Raw genomic sequence first — 18,310 nt, forward strand, 5'->3', positions numbered from 1 at the left:
TATTACAGATTCAAAGACTGTTGAGCTCTATCAAAGTTGCCACTGTAATTTTGACTATTTTATTTGGGCAGTTTCATTTGCAGAAAATATTTTCATATCTTTTAAAATATTTGAGATTTAAATCTGAACTGACACTGCCTCTTCAGTTGCAAAAGCACAGGAAACATTTTGTTTGTTTGCTGTTCCAGACTTTTGAAATACTTTTCCTGACCCCTTTCACATCAGCCAAGTCTCAATTTGTTAAAGGAAAATAATTTTTGAATAACCCGAATGGGGCACCCAAGGTTTTGATTTTAGGACCATTGATTGTTGTTTATAATTGACCGAGTTGTTTAGACAGTACAATTTAGAAGTTTATGGATTGTATAAAATTTGATAATGTCATAAATAGTGAACAGAGTAACAGACTTCAAGATGACTGAGAATGTTGAAATAGGTAGATACAATTTGGTATAGTTAAATGTGTGACTGTCTTCATACTGATAACCACCTTGGCAAGGAAGGAATGAGAGAGGAAATGCAAGCATACTTTCAGCAGCTAACATCTTCTGTAGAGTTTCCCTATTCACAGGTAAAGCATGCCTTTTGACCACCACCCACCCCTCCACAACCAGATCCAACGGATTCAATCAGCTTCACAACCATGGGCACGAAAAGTGAAAAAAACTAACAGCGGTGAAGAGGAGATCGGTATGCTTTTTGTCAGTGGCCTTCCTACGGACATTAAACCACTTGAGCTTTACCTTGCCTTTCGATTGCTTAAGAGATATGAAGATTCACTGATCAAGCTAGCATCACAACAGCCAGTTGGCTTTGTTACATTGAACACGCAGAGCTGGAGCAGAAGCAGCAAAGAATGCTGCGTTCGCCTAGCCTGCTGCTGCTGCAGCATTGCATGCTCAGATGTGCTGGTATCCTCCACCTGAAGCATCTCCGGAAGGACGGAAGTCTTGTCAGTTTTGTTAAGTAGTTAACTGCCCTTATCCAAGAAATCAGATTTCTCCATGGAGTGATGCACAAGGACAGACTGAATTTTGTTTTCAAGTTGGACTTTACGAAAGGAGATTTTGGAGAACTGGCTGGTTTCCACTCGACTTGGAGGGGATGGAGTGGTCACTAAGGACTGTGGATTTAAGAACTTTACTGGTGATTTTTTTTTTGCACATGGGAGGATTCTACCATGTTTAGAATTTAGTAAAATTCTATTTACTGTAACAGACTAGTAATTTTTGTTGTTATAATCATTGTATGCTGTGTGTCAGTAACTTGCTTAACTACTGACTGTCAGAGTCTTATGAAAGCTGGTAATACCATTGGTTATCATGAAATGATAAAAGGAAGGAATGAGAATGTGTATTAGGTATAAGAAGGTAGAGAAAGAGTTAAGTTTTGAGAAGCAAGAGGTTCAGCTGGACATTAGATTAGATTAGATTACATTACAGTGTAGAAACAGGCCCTTCGGCCCAACAAGTCCACATCGACCCGCCGAAGCGAAACCCACCCATACCCCTACATTTACCCCTTACCTAACACTACGGGCAATTTAGCATGGCCAATTCACCTGACCCTGCACATCTTTTGGACTGTGGGAGGAAACCGGAGCACCCGGAGGAAACCCACGCTGACATGACTCAGATCAGATAAGAACTCACAGTTACCAGTGGGGTGCTGGAGGCAAGGGTAATGGGTTAACAAGGTGGAAAAGCATTCATTATGTAGATCCATTTAACGTGTAAGGACAGTTAACAAGGTGAAAAGTATTCATTACATGAAGCCAGTTAAGATCAAGAACATTCATTGTGGAATAGCAGATGACTTAATCTTTGATGTTAATGCTCACTGGTTGTAACAGTCACCCAGTCAATATGTATGTTGCCTTATCTGGAAATTCCTCCCTATAAAATCGCGATATAATTCATTAAGAAACTGCTATTCCAGATAAGACTGTGAACTCATGTCTCTGTGCACATGGGCGATTGTTCTCTCTCCCTCCAGTGCCCGAAATAAAGATGATGGTGGTAAAGCTATACTGTGTCTTTGAGCGTTTTGCTTCGACTGGGGTGGGGGGGCAGGTGGAAGTGGGACGACAGATCAAGCATAACCTCTGCTCTTATGGGGGAAGTGATGGCCTTGTGGTATTATTGCTGGACCGTTAATCCAGTGACCCAGGTAATGTTCTGGGATTGCAATTTCAAATCCCAGCACAGCAGATGATGAAATTTAAATTCAATAAAAATCTGGAATTAGGAGTCCTAACAATGAACATTAATCTATTGTTGATTAGTTTCATCAGTTTCACTAATGTCCTTTAGTGAAAGAACTGCCATTCTTGTCTGGTCTGGTCTACATGTGACTCCAGACCCACAGCAATTTGGTTGTCTTTAACTTCCCTCTGGGCAATTAGGATTGGGCAATAAATGCTCGCCTAGCCAGTGATGCCTTCATCTCATGAATGAATAAAAAAAATTACAGTTCCTTATATAATCATCTCCTGTTTATCTTAACAGTTGGGTAACCACACCAGAGGGTGATTCTCTAAACCACTAGTATACCCTTTCCTAGTTTGCTGTGTGCCCTTGCAGCATTGAATAAGCATCTGGATGAGCATTTCAAATGTCCGGGCATAGGCTGTGAATCAAATGCAGGCAAATGGATTAATGTAGTTTGGTGTTTGTTGGTTGGCTTAAACATGTTGGACTGAAGGGCTGTTTTTATGCTGCATGACTGTTGCAATATAATGCACACCTGTGTATGCCTTGACACTTCCCTCCATAGTCATTGTCCTTGGATGAAACTATAATGCTTTCAGTGAATACACTAGCTTGAGGTATGAACTGACCAATATCGCTGATATCTATTCCTGACTCCAACTTCCCCTCCACACACAACAGTTGACAGGATTGAAAAGCAAATCTTGGCAATGGATAAGGTCTGTTCCCGTAACGTTGTCTTCTGAGTTCTGTCCATTAAGTGTCACATATGTGTGCTAAAGTTTAATGTGATAGATTGGGAAAGGAGGAGGTGAAACAAGGCCTGGGTGTCCTTGTACACCACCCACTGAAAGGTGCAGCAGATGGTGAAGAAGACAGAAGGTATATTGGCTTTTGTAATAAGAGAATTGAGTACAGGAACAGGGATGTTTTTCTGCAGTTGTACAGGACCTTGGTAAGATTACTCCTGGGTATTGTGTGTGGTTTTGGTCTCCTTATCTGAGAAAGGTTGTTCTGGCCATGGAGAGAGTGCAATGAAGGTTTACCAGACTAACTGCTGGAATGACAGAGCACTGCCATATGAAGTGATTGGAGCAGTTAAGACTGCATTCCTTTGAGTTTAAAAGAATGAGTTGATCTCATAGAAACTTATAAAATTCTATCAGGACTAGACACAGTAAATGTGGGAAGTATGTTCCTCATGACTATGGAATTTCAATCTGGGGGTTTAATCTAAGGATACATGGTAGGTCATTTATGACAGATCTGAAAAATGTGTTGCTGGAAAAGCACAGCAGGTCAGGCAGCATCCAAGGATCAGGAGAATCGACGTTTTGGGCATAAGCCTGAAGAAATCTGAAGATTCTCCTTCTCCTTGGATGCTGCCTGACCTGCTGTGCTTTTCCAGCAACACATTTTTCAGCTCTGATCTCCAGCATTTGCAGTCCTCACTTTCTCCCATTTATGACAGATGATGGTTTTCATCCAGAGAGAGGTGAGTTTGTGGACTTCTGTGCTGAAGAAAGCGGTTGAAGCCAAAATATGAATGTTTCCAGGAAGGACATAGATGTTGTTCTCCGGGCTAAAGACATAAAGGTGTAGGGAGCAAAAGTGGGAACAGCATATTGAGTAGCATGATCAGTCATTATTATTGAATACTGATGTAAAAGTTTACTCCTGTTTCAATTTCTTCTGTTAACTCCCTTCTGACTCTCTGCCACTGGACTGTCACCTCTTCTGGGTCTGTCCTGTCAGTGGAACATGCCATACACAGGGTGTTGGTCTTGTCTGGGATGTTGTCTTTAAGGTATGATTCCATGAGTACGACTCTGTCAGGCCATTGCTTAACTGGTCTATGAAACAACTTTTCCAAATTTGGCACTCACCCCCAGATATAAGCAAGAACAACTTTGCAGAGCCGACTGGGCTGATGTAGTTTCTGATTCTTACGTCGATTAGGTGTTATGTTTGGTTTTTTTTGTGACTTTCTAATAATTGCTACAATAAAGTGGTATGACAGGATATTTCAGGAATGCCGTTAAGAATTACCCATATTGCTGCGTTACATGTAGGCTAGGTAATGACAGCAAGTTCATTCCCTAAAAGACATAACTGAACCTCTAACATGCGCGTTTAGCTCTAATGCTTGTTTTAAGTCATTTTTATATTTCTGGTACTTTTATTTGCAGGTGGTGATAAATTGTGCCATTCCAAAGGGACTGAAATATAACCAGGCCACACAAACCTTTCATCAGTGGCGAGATGCCAGGCAGGTCTACGGTTTAAATTTTGGTAGCAAAGAAGATGCCAATGTGTTTGCAAGTGCCATGATGCATGCCCTGGAAGTTCTAAATTCCCAGGATTCAGGTACGTGTTCAAAATCTTGATGTTTTTAAAAAAGTGATTGTGTTTTCCAAATGCTTTTCTTCTTAGGAGGTCGTTTGGGATTGAAGATGACTTGTTTCAACTCCAGTTCGATGGGTGTGAGGTGACTAATAAGTCAAACAAACAATCCGCAGATTCTGCCACATGTGGTGCATGAACGGTTGGGATAGTTGGTTATATGCTTCCTCCACCTTGACTTCTCCTTTTCATATTCCCCAGCAAGTCCCTTGATGTCTTTGGTACCATCCTGAATCTTCCAAAATTTGTGCTGTTAATAAACATAGAATCATTTTAGGTATAGAATGTTGAAGCAATGGGGAAGGGAAGCAGTTACTGGAGTGATTAGAGATGAGATTTGCATGAGAGACCCTAGCTTATTCTGCTGCTGCAATTTATATGTTGCCTTGCTTCAGGAGTGATATGTTTCAAAGTATTTTTTAGGAAATGATGTAAATATTGTTGTGGGGAAAATCACCAGCCTTGGCGTCAGAGTCAGGGTTCAATGACAGAGTTTATTGTACAAGGAAATACTGGAACTCCGGTGAGAGAAAGACACCAATAACACAGTGGTCAGCTGCAAGTCTTCTCTCGCACGTCAAGATACTTTTATACATTTTGCAATATAATAGGTCAGTGATGAGATTATTGCCTTTGTAACATAGTTTGTTTATTGTAAACATTGCAAAATCGTTGATCGTTTTGATGCAGTCATTGTCAGTTCCAGCGCAGCCTTTGTTAATTTCAGCACAATCATTGTCAGTTTCAGAGCAGGCATTGTCAATTTCGACATCTGCGCAGCAGTCCATTACTGTAGTAATGGGTGCTAATCGCTCTACCAGAGAAGGATGATTACTGCAGCCCTGGCTATTAGCACTTCGGTGGGCAGTAAACACTATTCATGTGTATTCTGTCCCCCAACCACCTGAAACTAATTAACTACATTGTGCTGGCATCCACATGGCCCCAGGCAGTATCTGTGTTTGATCTGCTATCTCTCTCCATATTGTGGTCCAGCGGCCATCTTTTGTGTCAATTGGCCAACTTATGGCTCAGCTGCCATCTTGTGTGTCCTTGTGCCTCACATCATCTGCTCCATGCCATCTCCCACTTAAACATTACCATTAGTCAGCTATGAGAATAGAGGGATTAATGGACAATTTAGTTGAAATTGGCAGTTCTTTGTGAACTGTGCTAATTGATAGTCCACTGCATAACATGTCTGCTGTATGTAGACACATATGCTGAGTTCAGCCAACTCTGTATTAATTGCTTCCAGAGCTTTTGAGATATTATTGCCTAAGATAGTCAGGCCACGTACTAGGTAATTTCGTTTTTTTTGTGCGAACGACCCCTGCTGCGTCCCCCAAAAGGTGGAGATCCCAAGAATCCATATCCCAATAATGACCCCAAAGTGGTGGGGATCTGCTAGTCAGCACAGAACTCCTGGCTGATGGAGCGGTCACTATCCTTTTCCGGACATGTCCCCCACTGGAGCATTGTACAGTAATGGGTGCAATTGTCCCTACCGCAAACAAGTTTGGGAGGTCTGGGATGTCAGTCGCATAAGTCCCCTTAAATAAGAAAAACAAATCCCTTCGCTGCTTGGTAGCGTACATTGTCCTGTCTTTCCGTCTGTTTATCCACCCATGTCGCCCCTGATCCCCCAGGTGTTCCCCATAGCTGGTATGTATTGAATGGGTGTGTCCATGTCGCAGAGCTGACATGAGTGCCATTGCACTGACCACATATGAATTATCTGCCGATGGTCACATTCAAACATGCCTGCTCGCTGCAGGTGCAGGTAAACTGTCCCCTGGTAACTGAGCAGTGTTGATAATACACTCTGTATGGACGCATGAGTCATTTCTGGGAACCAGGGCATCACAGCATCCCCATCCCTGTCCTGTGAAACACTGTGGGTAATTACCAGGTTTTAAATGGGTCTTCCCTTCCCATGGGCCAGTGGTCCTACCCAGCTGCACACATCTACCCTGGAGTCCCCATTTGTATTTGCCTGTCTGCCCCTTACATGCGCTCCCGAGGTGTCTATTGTATACAGGTCGCAAGGGGTCCGCATCAGGGTGGCCACAAATGGGGATTCGACTGATGTCGCCAGTGGGTAGCTGACAATTCGGTTCCCATGCAAACTTAATAGAAGAGTTAAAAATCACACAGCACCTGGTTAGAGTCCCAACAGGTTTATTTGGAAGCACTAGCGTTTGGAGCACTGCTCCTTCATCAGGTGGTTGATGAAGGAGCAGCGGTCCAAAAGCTAGTGCTTCCAAATAAACCTGTTGGACTATAACCTGGTGTTGTGTGATTTTTAACTGTATGCACCCCAGTTCAAAACCGGTGTCTCCAAATCATTTATAGAAGAGGTTATCTTCAAATCCTGATAGCTGCAACACTTAAACACAGTAGAATATACATAAAGAAATATATATTTTTGCAGTTAAATAAGGTTATCAGTCAAAGTCTTTGTTTTCGTCAGGAGATGCAGTCGTGCTTCTGTGTGGTTTGCCCTATTGTGTTTTTGGTACTCCCCCGGGATGACTGTGTTGTCCGCCATTCCTGTCTGCACCTGCGGAATGGTCGACGACATTAGTTTGGTCACAGGAGTCTTTAAATTATTTCAGTTGGGTCCAGTGCTTCCATGTGCCCTTTCCTTTAATATCTATGCAGGCACAGGTGTCCCCACTTATTACCACGTTGTATGGCCCATTCCATTTTGGGTTTGTCAGGCAGTGCTCGCACCAGGGTGCAGTTTCCTGCTGCTGGGACCTCAGGGAAGATTTTGAGTTCCCCTGCCTTGTCCTTTTTGTCCTGTTTATCAATTACAGATTTCTGCATCCCTTTCGTTTGGGTGCTTAATTCTATCACATACTGCCGAATTTAGTGGACCCACATCAGTGCCACTTGTGATTATTGTGTTTGGCAATTGCATCGCTTGCCGGTCATTAATTCATATGGTGTTAGCCCGGTTGCCTGATTCGTGGTGGCTCTTAATTTCATTAGTATGGCTGGCAGCACTTCAGCCCATGTTCTGCATGAGGTTTGCATAGCCTTAGCTAAAGTATTTTTAGAACATAGAACATAGAAAAATACAGCGCAGTACAGGCCCTTTGGCCCTCGATGTTGCGCTGATCCAAGCCCACCTAACCTACACTAGCCCACTATCCTCCATATGCCTATCCAATGCCCGTTTAAATGCCCATAAAGAAGGAGAGTCCACCACTGCTATTGGCCATGAACTCACGACTCGCTGAGTAAAGAATCTACCCCTAACATCTGTCCTATACCTACCACCCCTTAATTTAAAGCTATGCCCCCTCGTAATAGCTGACTCCATACGTGGAAAAAGGTTCTCATGGTCAACCCTATCTAAACCCCTAATCATCTTGTACACCTCTATCAAGTCACCCCAAACCTTCTTTTCTCCAATGAAAACAGCCCCAAGTGCCTCAGCCTTTCCTCATACGATCTTCCTACCATTCCAGGCAACATCCTGGTAAATCTTCTCTGCACCCTCTCCAAAGCTTCCACATCTTTCCTAAAGTGAGGCGACCAGAACTGCACACAGTACTCCAAATGTGGCCTAACCAAAGTCCTGTACAGGTGCAACATCACTTCACGACTCTTGAATTCAATCCCTCTGCTAATGAACCCTAATACACCATAGGCCTTCTTACAAGCTCTATCCACCTGAGTGGCAACTTTCAAAGATCTATGAACATAGACCCCAAGATCCCTCTGTTCCTCCACTTTACTAAGAACCCTACCGTTAACCCTGTATTCCGCATTCTTATTTGTCTTTCCAAAATGGACAACCTCACACTTGACAGGGTTGAACTCCATCTGCCACTCCTCAGCCCAGCTCTGCATCATATCTAAGTCCCTTTGCAGCCGACAACAGCCCTCCTCACTATCCACAACTCCACCAATCTTCGTATCATCTGCAAATTTACTGACCCACCCTTCGACTCCCTCTTCCAAGTCATTAATAAAAATTACAAACAGCAGAGGACCCAGAACTGATCCCTGCGGAACTCCACTTGTAACTGGGCTCCAGGCTGAATATTTACTATCTCCCACCACTCTCTGACTTCGACCGGTTAGCCAGTTTTCTATCCAACTGGCCAAATTTCCCTCTATCCCATGCCTCCTGACTTTCCGCATAAGCCTACCATGGGGAAACTTATCAAATGCCTTACTAAAATCCATTTATACTACATTCACTGCTCTACCCTCATCCACATGCTTGGTCACCTCCTCAAAGAATTCAATAAGATAATAAGTATGGCGACCAAAACTGCACACAATACTCCAGATGCGGCCGCACCAGAGCCTTATACAACTGCAACATGACCTCAGGGCTCCGGAACTCAATTCCTCTACCAATAAAAGCCAGTATGCCATATGCCTTCTTCTCCGCACTATTTACCTGGGTGGCAACTGTCAGAGATCTGTGTACATGGACACCAAGATCCCTCTGCTCATCCACACTACCAAGTAGCCGACCATTAGCCCAGTACCCCGTCTTTTTGTTACTTTTACCAAAGTGAATCACCTCACACTTACCTACATTGAACTCCATTTGCCACCTTTCTGCCCAGCTCTGCAACTTATCTATATCCCGCTGTAACCTGCCACATCCTTCCTCACTGTCAACAACTCCACCGACTTTCGTATCATCCGCAAACTTGCTCACCCAACCTTCCAGCCCCTCCTCCAGGTCATTTATAAAAATGACAAACAGCAATGGGCCCAAAACAGATCCTTGCGGAACACCGCTAGATGAACCTTTACCATTAACTACTACCCTCTGTCTTCTTCCAGCCAGCCAATTCCTAATCCAAACCTCCAACTCACCCTCAATGCCATACCTCCGTATTTTTTGCAGTCGCCTACCGTGGGGAACCTTATCAAACGCCTTACTAAAATCCATATACACCACATCTACCATTTTACCCTCGTCTACCTCCTTAGTCACCTTCTCAAAGAATTCAATAAGGTTTGTGAGGCACGACCTGCTCTTCACAAAACCATGCTGACTATCCTTGATCACATTATTCCTATCCAGATGTGCATAAATCCTATCCCTTACAATTCTCTCTAAGACTTTGCCCACAACAGAAGTGAGACTCACCGGCCTATAGTTACTAGGGTTATCCCTACTCCCTTTCTTGAACAAGGGAACCATGTTTGCTATCCTCCAGTCTACTGGCACTATTCCTGTAGACAACGAGGACATAAAAATCAAGGCCAATGGCTCTGCAATCTCCTCCCTTGCTTCCCAGAGAATCCTAGGATAAATGCCATCAGGCCCAGGGGTCTTATCTATTTTCACCCTTTCCAGAATTTCCAACACCTCTTCCCTACATACCTCAAAGCCGTCCATTCTAATTAATTGTGACTCAATATTCACATCGGCAACAATGTCCTGCTCCTGAGTGAATACTGACGAAAAGTATTCATTCAGTGTCTCCTCAATCTCTTCAGCCTCCACACGCAACTTCCCACTACTATCCTTGACTGGACCTATTCCTACCCTAGTCATTCTTTTATTCCTGACATACCTATAGAAAGCCTTAGGGTTTTCCCTAATCCTACCAACTAAGGACTTTTCATGTCTCCTCCTTGCTGCTCTTAGCTCTCTCTTCAGATCCTTCCTGGCTACCTTATAACTCTCAATCGCCCCAATTGAACCTTCACGCCTCATCTTTACATAGGCCGCCCTCTTCCATTTAACAGGGGATTCCAATTCCTTATTAAACCACGGCTCCCTCACACAACCCTTTCCTCCTTGCCTGACAGGTACACACTTATTAAGGACACTCAATAGTTGCTCCTTGAACAAGCTCCACATACCAATTGTGCCCATGCCTTGAAGCCTACTTTTCCAAGCCACGCATCCTAGGTCGTGCCTCACCGCATCATAATTTCCCTGCCCCCAGCTATAACTCTTGCCCTGCAGTGCACACTTATCCCTCTCCATCATTAGAGTAAAAGTCACCGAATTGTGGTCACTGTCCCCAAAGTGCTCACCTACCTCTAATTCTAACACCTGGCCTGGTTCGTTACCCAGAACCAAATCCAGTATGGCCTCACCTCTTGTTGGCCTGTCTACATATTGTGTCAGGAAATCCTCCTGCATACATTGGACAAACACCGACCCATCTAACGAACTCGAGCTATAGCTTTCCCAGTCAATATCTGGAAAGTTAAAGTCCCCCATAACAATAGGTGTTCTATTCATTCTCTCTACCATCCCTGAGTTCTGGGGGTGATGCCAAGTAATTGGCAGATTGTCTTGCCTGTAAAATGTGTCTCTTGGTCAGAATTGTTCTGGAGGGCAACCTCCCACCTCAGGATTACCTCCTCCGCTGATATTCTGTCTACAGTGGTTGCAGTGCAGCTTTTGGTCAGGAAAGCCTCTACCTACTGGGTGAATTGGTCATTGATGACGAGGCAGTACGTTTTCCAATGGGAAGGTGGTAGTGGCCCTCTAAAATCTATCTGAAGCTGTTCCCAGAATCTCCTTGGTCTGGGCTGGTGTCCCATCATAACATTTATGAGTCTCCCAGGGTTATGTTGTGCACAAACCACGTATCTGTGGCAGTACTTGCCCACGTCTCTTCCCATTCCCTTCCACCACCACTCCCTCTCTACGCTTGCTATCATGGCCTCTCTACCTGTATGGGAGAGACTATGGTGCAGTTCAAGCAATGTGTTCTGTACACAGGGGAACCTCGATGATCCGAATGTGATGGGCGGGCACTACTTCGTTCGGATAATCGATTATAATCGATTATTCAGTTAATCGATAAAATGCCTTTTCTCCCCCGCCCCAACTCCATGCAGCAATGCCCCAATACCGCGCAGCATCTCCCACCGCCCCCAACTCCGTGCAGCCTCTCCCCCACCCCCAACTCCGTGAAGCATATCCCCTACCCCCAACACCACCCCTCACCCCCCAACTCCATCCCCCACCCCCCAACTCCGTGAAGCATATCCCCTACCCCCAACGCCACCCCTCACCCCCCAACTCCATCCCCCACCCCCCAACACCACGCCTCACCCCCCAACTCCGTCCCCCACCCCCCCAACTCCGTGCAGCATCTCCCCCGCCCGACCCCCAACTCCGTGCAGCATCTCCCCCATCCCAACACCGCACCCCCGCCCTCAACTCCGTGCAGCATCTCCCCTGCCCCCAACACCACCCCTCCGCCCCAACTGCATGCAGCATCTCCTACCGCACCCCGCTCCCAACTCCGTGCAGTATCTCCCACCGACCCCAACACCATGTAGCATCTCCCCCCGACCCCCTACCCCCAACTCCGTGCAACATCTCAGACTGACCCCCCCCCACCCTAACTCCATGCAGCATCTACCACCACCCCCCTGCCCAAAGCTCCGTGCAACATCTACCCCTGCCCGCAACGCTGCCTCCCCACCACAATTCTGTGCAGCATCTACCCCCGCCCCCAACACTGTTACCCTGCCCCCAAATCCATGCTGCATCTCCCCCCGCCCCACAACCCCAACTCTGTGCAACATCTTCCCCTGCCACCACCCACAACTCCGTGCAGCATCTACCCCCGCCTCAACATTGCCTCTCCGCCCCAAACACCATGCAGCACCTCCCCCTGCCCCCCCCACCCCTAACTCTGTGTAGCATCTACCCAACCCTATGCAGCATCTCTCCCGCCCCCAACTCCATGCAGCATCTCACCCTACCTCTAACTCTTGCAGCATCTTCCCCTGCCCCCAACACCGCCTCCACCTCCAACACCACCCCCCCGCCCCCAACTCCGTGCAGCATCACTGCCCCTGCCCCCAACTCTGTGCAGCATCTCCCACCGCCCCCAACTTCGTGCAGCATCTCCCCTGACCCCAACACCACCCCCTCCGCCCCAACCACGTGCAACACCGCCTCCCTGCCCCCAACACCACCTCCCCACTCCAACACCTCCCCTGCCCCCGACACCGCCCTCCCGCTGACAACCACGCGCAACACCTCCCCTGCCCCCAAAATCCACCACCCAACCCCCTTGCAACACCTGCCCCGCCCCCAACACCACTCCCGTCCCCAACCCTGTGCAACAACCCCCCCCACCCCGAATAGCGCGTGCGCGCACACACACACACACACACACAGCCACACACACAACTGTTTACTGCAACTTTTTGACAGGTTCCACCTTTGCCATGTACAGGACAATGTTGGAGAGATTATCGGGGAAGGGGGTGGAGCTTTGTGATACATCCCTGTGTAGAACTCCAGGGAAAGTGTGGGGAGAGAGGGAGGGTGGGCAGACAGTTATTTGGAGAATGTGCCTGTTTAATCACTATAAACAAAAGATACGATCACTGTTAGAAACACGTCTTTGATGTAATGTTTCCATCGGGACTTCGCGATCTCCTTCAGATAATCTGATTTTCGGATAATCTGATTTTCGGATAATTGGTATTCAGATAATCGAAGTAGCTCTGTACATGTTGGTTTTACCACCTTGTCTGCTCACATCCAGAAACCATCCTCCCTTTGAATGCCACCTGCAGTTCCCATTTCTCTGTCTGTTCCTGTGGGGTATCCTCCTGCAGCTGTTGAATTTGGATAGTACCTTTTGCTAATTCAATAGTGGCGTTTACAGCCTCCTCAATGGCTTCTTGTTCTAGGGCTTTCTAAGCTGCTCAGTCTGCTGTCTGGTTTCCTTTGAATTTTTGCCAACCTGGGTTCTCTTTTGCTGGCTCCTTTTGATGGGCTTTTATTTTTATTATTACAGCCTCTTTTGGCTGTTCACTGGCACACAATAGTGCCTGAATTCTTAATTGGTGGTCTGATTGGGGTTCCCCCTGTGATGGTGAACCCTCTTCTACCCCATGCCGCCATATAGTCGTGAACTACACCGAAGACACATTGACTGTCCGTATATATATTCACAATTTTTCCTTTTGCTAGTTCAAGTGTTTTGGTGAGTGCTACTAGTTCCGCTACCTGTGCGGACTGACTTCCATCAATCCTTCCGGACATAACTATTCCTAACTTATCATTTACTACAGTTCATCCTGATCTGAGCGAACTTGCTACATATTTTCGTGACCCATCTATGAAGAGGGTCTCCTTGGCTGTGTCTAAGGGAGTATCCTTTACGGTCCCCCTATCTTCATCCCCATCTGTATCCCCACAGTTGTGTGGTTTTCCTGTGTCTAGAATTCCCTCAGCTGGGTTTTCTCCTGCATCCCTAACTGTTACCACGGGCTAAAAGAACTGCATCCTATTTGCCCTTCTCATATTGGAGATGGCCCTCAGTTTCCCGGAATTTAGCATCTCTACTAGGGTGTGTTTAGTGTGGAGGATGACATTCCCTGTCATTACTATGGACTTGCTACCCCTAATGGCCCAAGCATCAGTCTAAGGTTGCTCTTACCTGGACAACCTGGTAACTACTGGCCCTTCTGTAGTTGAGTAGTACCCTATGGGTCTTCTCCTGCTACCATGGTCATGGGTGACCACTGCGGAGTAAAATAGGTGGATGCAGGTGACGGGTAATTGTGTTAGGTCGGAGCAGAGGGTAGAGCGGATGGTGGGAAGGAAGATGAACAGGTAGGACAGGTCAAGAGGGTGGTGCCAAGTTGGAGGGTTGGATCTGGGATGAGGTGGGAGAGGGAGATTTGGAAACTGGTGAAGTCAGTGTTGATGCTGTGTGGTTGTAGGGTCCTGAGGCAGAAGGTGAGGTATCCTTCTTTTAGTTGGCGGGTGGCTTTGATTTGGCGGTGGAGGAGGCCAAGATTTGCATGTCCTTGGGGAATATGAGGGGGAGTTGAAGTAATTGGCTACAGGGCGGTGGAATTGTTTAGTGCATGTGGACCAGAGATGTTCCCTGAACCATTCCACGGGTTGGCGTTTTGTCTCCCTGATGTAGAGTAGGCCACATTGAGTGCAGCGATGCAGTAAATGAACTTGGTGGATGTGCAGGAATGTCTCTGCTGGATTTGAAATTATCCTTTCGGGCCTAAAATGGTTCTCCATAGGCACAAGAGTGGGTCATTTGGTCATTTGCAGCTGTTTCACAGTTCAGAGCTGATGTGAAACCTTGCTGCATCTAGCTGCTTTTGCCCCATATCCCTTCATAGCTTTGATTATCAGAAAACTGTTTTTGACTTTAAAATGAACAACTGACCTCGTAACAATTGCAGTTTGTAAAAAAGTGGCACGAACTTTGCATATCGTAGTATTTTCTACCTTCATTCCAGAATGGAATGTGGAAAATGGTGTATAAGCTCAGCAGGTCCTGCATCAACTGTTTTGAAAGAAATATACTTAATTTTTCAGCTCAATAACCTTTTTTTCATTGGCATAAAATGTTATCTGTGTTTCTCAATTCATAAGTAGTACCATATCTTTTGTGTGTTTCGAGAGTTACGTATTGTTGTTTCATGTTTTCAGAATCCATCGTATTTTGCTTTTGTGTTTGTGTTCTCTTCAGTATGATCTGGCACTTGTTTTTGGACACCATCCCTTCATCTTAGATTCTTCAATCAGCAAAAATATTTTGTATCTGCCCAGTGAATTGCTATATATCTGAATGCTTGTCGCAATCCATAAGACCATAAAATATCTGTGCAGAATTAGGCCATTCAACCCATCAAGGCTGCTCCACCATTTGACCATGGCTGATATGTTTCTCAACCCCATTCTTTGACTATCTCCCCCTAACCACTGATCCTGTTACTGATCAAGAACCTATGTCTGTCTTCAATACACTCAGTGACTTGGCCACCACAGCCCTCTGCAGCAATGAGTTCCACAGCATACCTCCCTTTGCTGAAGAAATTCCTCCTCATCTCAGCTCTAAAGGATCGTTCCTTCACTCCAAGGCTGTGTACTTGGGTCCTGGTGTCTCCTACTAGTGGAAACACCTTCTCCACATCCATTCAGACCTGTAAGGTTCCTGTAAGCTTCAATCAGATTCCCTCTCATGCTTCTAAACTCCATTGACTACAGACTCAGCGTCCTTTACTACTCTTCATATGACAAATCCTTCATCCCTGGATCATTCTTGTAAACCTCCTCTGGTATGTCTCCAACGCCAGCATATGTCTCCTTAGATATAGGGCCCAAAACTGCTCACAATCTGGTCTGACCAGAGCATTATACAGTGGCAGCATACATTCCTGCTCTTGTTTTCTGCCCCCATTGAAATGAATGCCAATATTGCATTTGCCTTCTTAACCACCAAACTGTTGTAGAGAAAAATTACTCGAGAATCAGATTTAGCAGCAAGTCAAAGCACAGTTTATTAAACAAAAGCTTTTGCGTGCAGCAAGGTCACACTAAACGCTAGGTTTCAACCAAGCAGTCTCCCCGATTACAGAGATCAACAGCCCTTTATACTGTCAACCACAGCAAAAGCACACAGTTTTGATTATGTCAACAGTTCTTCAGACAGAATGTCATCCCCGCACAGATGTCCATCTGCTGAGACGGCAGCCACCAGTTATTTTGAGCTTGTGGTTTTACTTGGTAATTGTCATACTTCGGTTTATCCAGCTTGCTCCTGCAGCAGTCATCACTTTATCAAGATTTAGCACAGATTGCACAAAATTTTGTCAACAATCCCAGCATGCTCTATAAATTTAGTCAACAATCCCAGCTTTCTCTACTTCAGTCCCCCCTTATGGTCAGAGGCCATGGTCAACCATGGATACTGGACCACTTATAACCATATTTCAAATGTCTTGGTGTCCTCCATCGAGGGATGCTCTACTGTTTTATCAGTATGAACACTGGCATCTGGCATAACTCTTGCAGTCAGAACTTTGCAGCATGAATGAAAGACAGCCACAACAATGCAACAAGAGATAACGATAACAATGAATATGATTAAGGCATGTCAAAAGTATGAGCCCCAAGAATTGCCGGGTAGCCAAACTAGCCACCCCGGGGGATTATAATCATGAAACTGCTTCCCCTTCTGCTGGATCTTATCAGCCTCCAGGCGAATGTGATCTCCGAGGTTAGTTGAATTGTCTGAAGCGTCCAGAATGGAGGTGCAACACTCGGAATCAATAACAGCACAGGTGCCACTCTGTGCCGCTAGCAAATAGTCAAGGGCCAGACGGTTCTGCAAAGCAACAGGAATATTATTTTTGTCTTTTTTTTCTCTTTTTCCTTTCACTACAGCTCACTATCACTGTTTTCTAGTCAGTTTCTCTGGATCATTTGTCAATATCTGATCGTTTAAACTATAGTCTTGTACCCTCCCAAGCCACACAAATCATTTGTCAAGTAGGTGTTCATATCTCAGGCCTGTTCTTCAGTGCAAAAAGTTTTTACAGCATTCATGCATGTTTGTTACTTCTGAGGTAACAATCAACTTTGCACACTTACATCTGTATCCCAAAACTGTCATGCATTCTTGACTCCCATATGATCTAAAGAAAAGATCTATGAGATTTTATTAATCCCTTCACATTTACAGAGCAACCTCGATTTTCCGAAGGACACAGGTGGGGAGTATTTCATTCGGTTAATTGAATGCTGGATAACATAGTTTAGCCAAACATCGGGATCTTGCAAACTTGTCAGATAATCCGATATTCGGGTAATGGAATGCCAGATAATTGAGGTTCCTCTGTAGTCCCAATGTGTTGGGTAATGGCTTGATCACTCAGAAAAGACAAAGGCAAGAATGCAAATATCACCAAGAGACAGCTATCAGTTCACCACTCTCACCTAAACTTCCTTTTTAGTAAAATGTATGATAACTTCAGTTGCCATTTCAATCCATCCCCAGTTGTTGTTTGTTCTTTCTGTAAGTTTATCCATATGTCTTAAACTTACTTTATGGTTCATTCTAGGCATTTGATATATTTCTATGCAAATTTATCCAAATTCAAAATTCTCTTGTGAGACTTCGTATAACAGTAACTGTTTTCACAAATTTATACACTTTGGGCTTAACCCGTATGTGTGATGGAGACAAAAGACAGAATCACAATCATAAAGGTGCTTAGAACATAGAACAATGCAGCGCAGAACAAGCACTTCGGCCCTCGATGTTGTGCCGACCTGTGGACTTTTCTCAGCTCGTCCCCCTACACTATCCCAAAATCATCTATGAGCTTATCTAAGGATTGTTTAAATTTTCCTAATGTGGCTGAGTTGACTACCTTAGCAGGTAGGGCATTCCACGCCCTTACCACTCTCTGTGTAAAGAACTTGCCTCTGACATCAGGCTTAGAACATAGAACTTAGAACTTAGAACAATACAGCACAGAATAGCCCTTCGGCCCATGATGTTGTGCCGAACATTTGTCCTAGCTTAAGCACCTGTCCATGTACCTATCCAATTGCCGCTTAAAGGTCACCAATGATTCTGACTCTGCCACTCCCACAGGCAGTGCATTGCGTGCCCCCACCACTCTCTGTGTAAAGAACCTACCCCTGACATACCCCCTATACCTTCCACCCCTTCACCTTAAATTTATGTTCCCTTGTAACACTCTGTTGTACCCGGGGAAAAAGTCTCTGACTGTCTACTCTATCTATTCCCCGATCATCTTATAAACCTCTATCAAGTCACCCCTCATCCTTCACCGTTCCAATGAGAAAGGGCCTAGCACTCTCAGCCTATCCTCGTATGACCTATTCTCCATTCCAGGCAACATCCTGGTAAATCTCCTCTGCACCCTCTCCAAAGCTTCCACAT

General features: G+C 45.3%; 1 protein-coding gene across 6 annotated transcripts in view; it reads left to right on the plus strand.

Moving 5' to 3' along the window:
* enah (ENAH actin regulator) overlaps positions 1 to 18,310 on the plus strand; it is a 430,686-nt gene that overhangs the window by 206,611 nt on the left and 205,765 nt on the right. For all 6 annotated transcript variants that reach the window (XM_043687385.2, XM_087984585.1, XM_043687386.2 and 3 more), the window contains one exon: positions 4,400 to 4,577. In XM_043687385.2, the coding sequence (XP_043543320.2) occupies positions 4,400 to 4,577 (178 nt within the window). The remainder of the gene's footprint in view (positions 1 to 4,399; positions 4,578 to 18,310) is intronic.

Source organism: Chiloscyllium plagiosum, unplaced genomic scaffold (genome assembly GCF_037043375.1).
Source record: "Chiloscyllium plagiosum isolate Xiang-an unplaced genomic scaffold, Cpla_swu_hap1 HiC_scaffold_3, whole genome shotgun sequence".
Lineage (NCBI taxonomy): Eukaryota > Metazoa > Chordata > Chondrichthyes > Orectolobiformes > Hemiscylliidae > Chiloscyllium > Chiloscyllium plagiosum.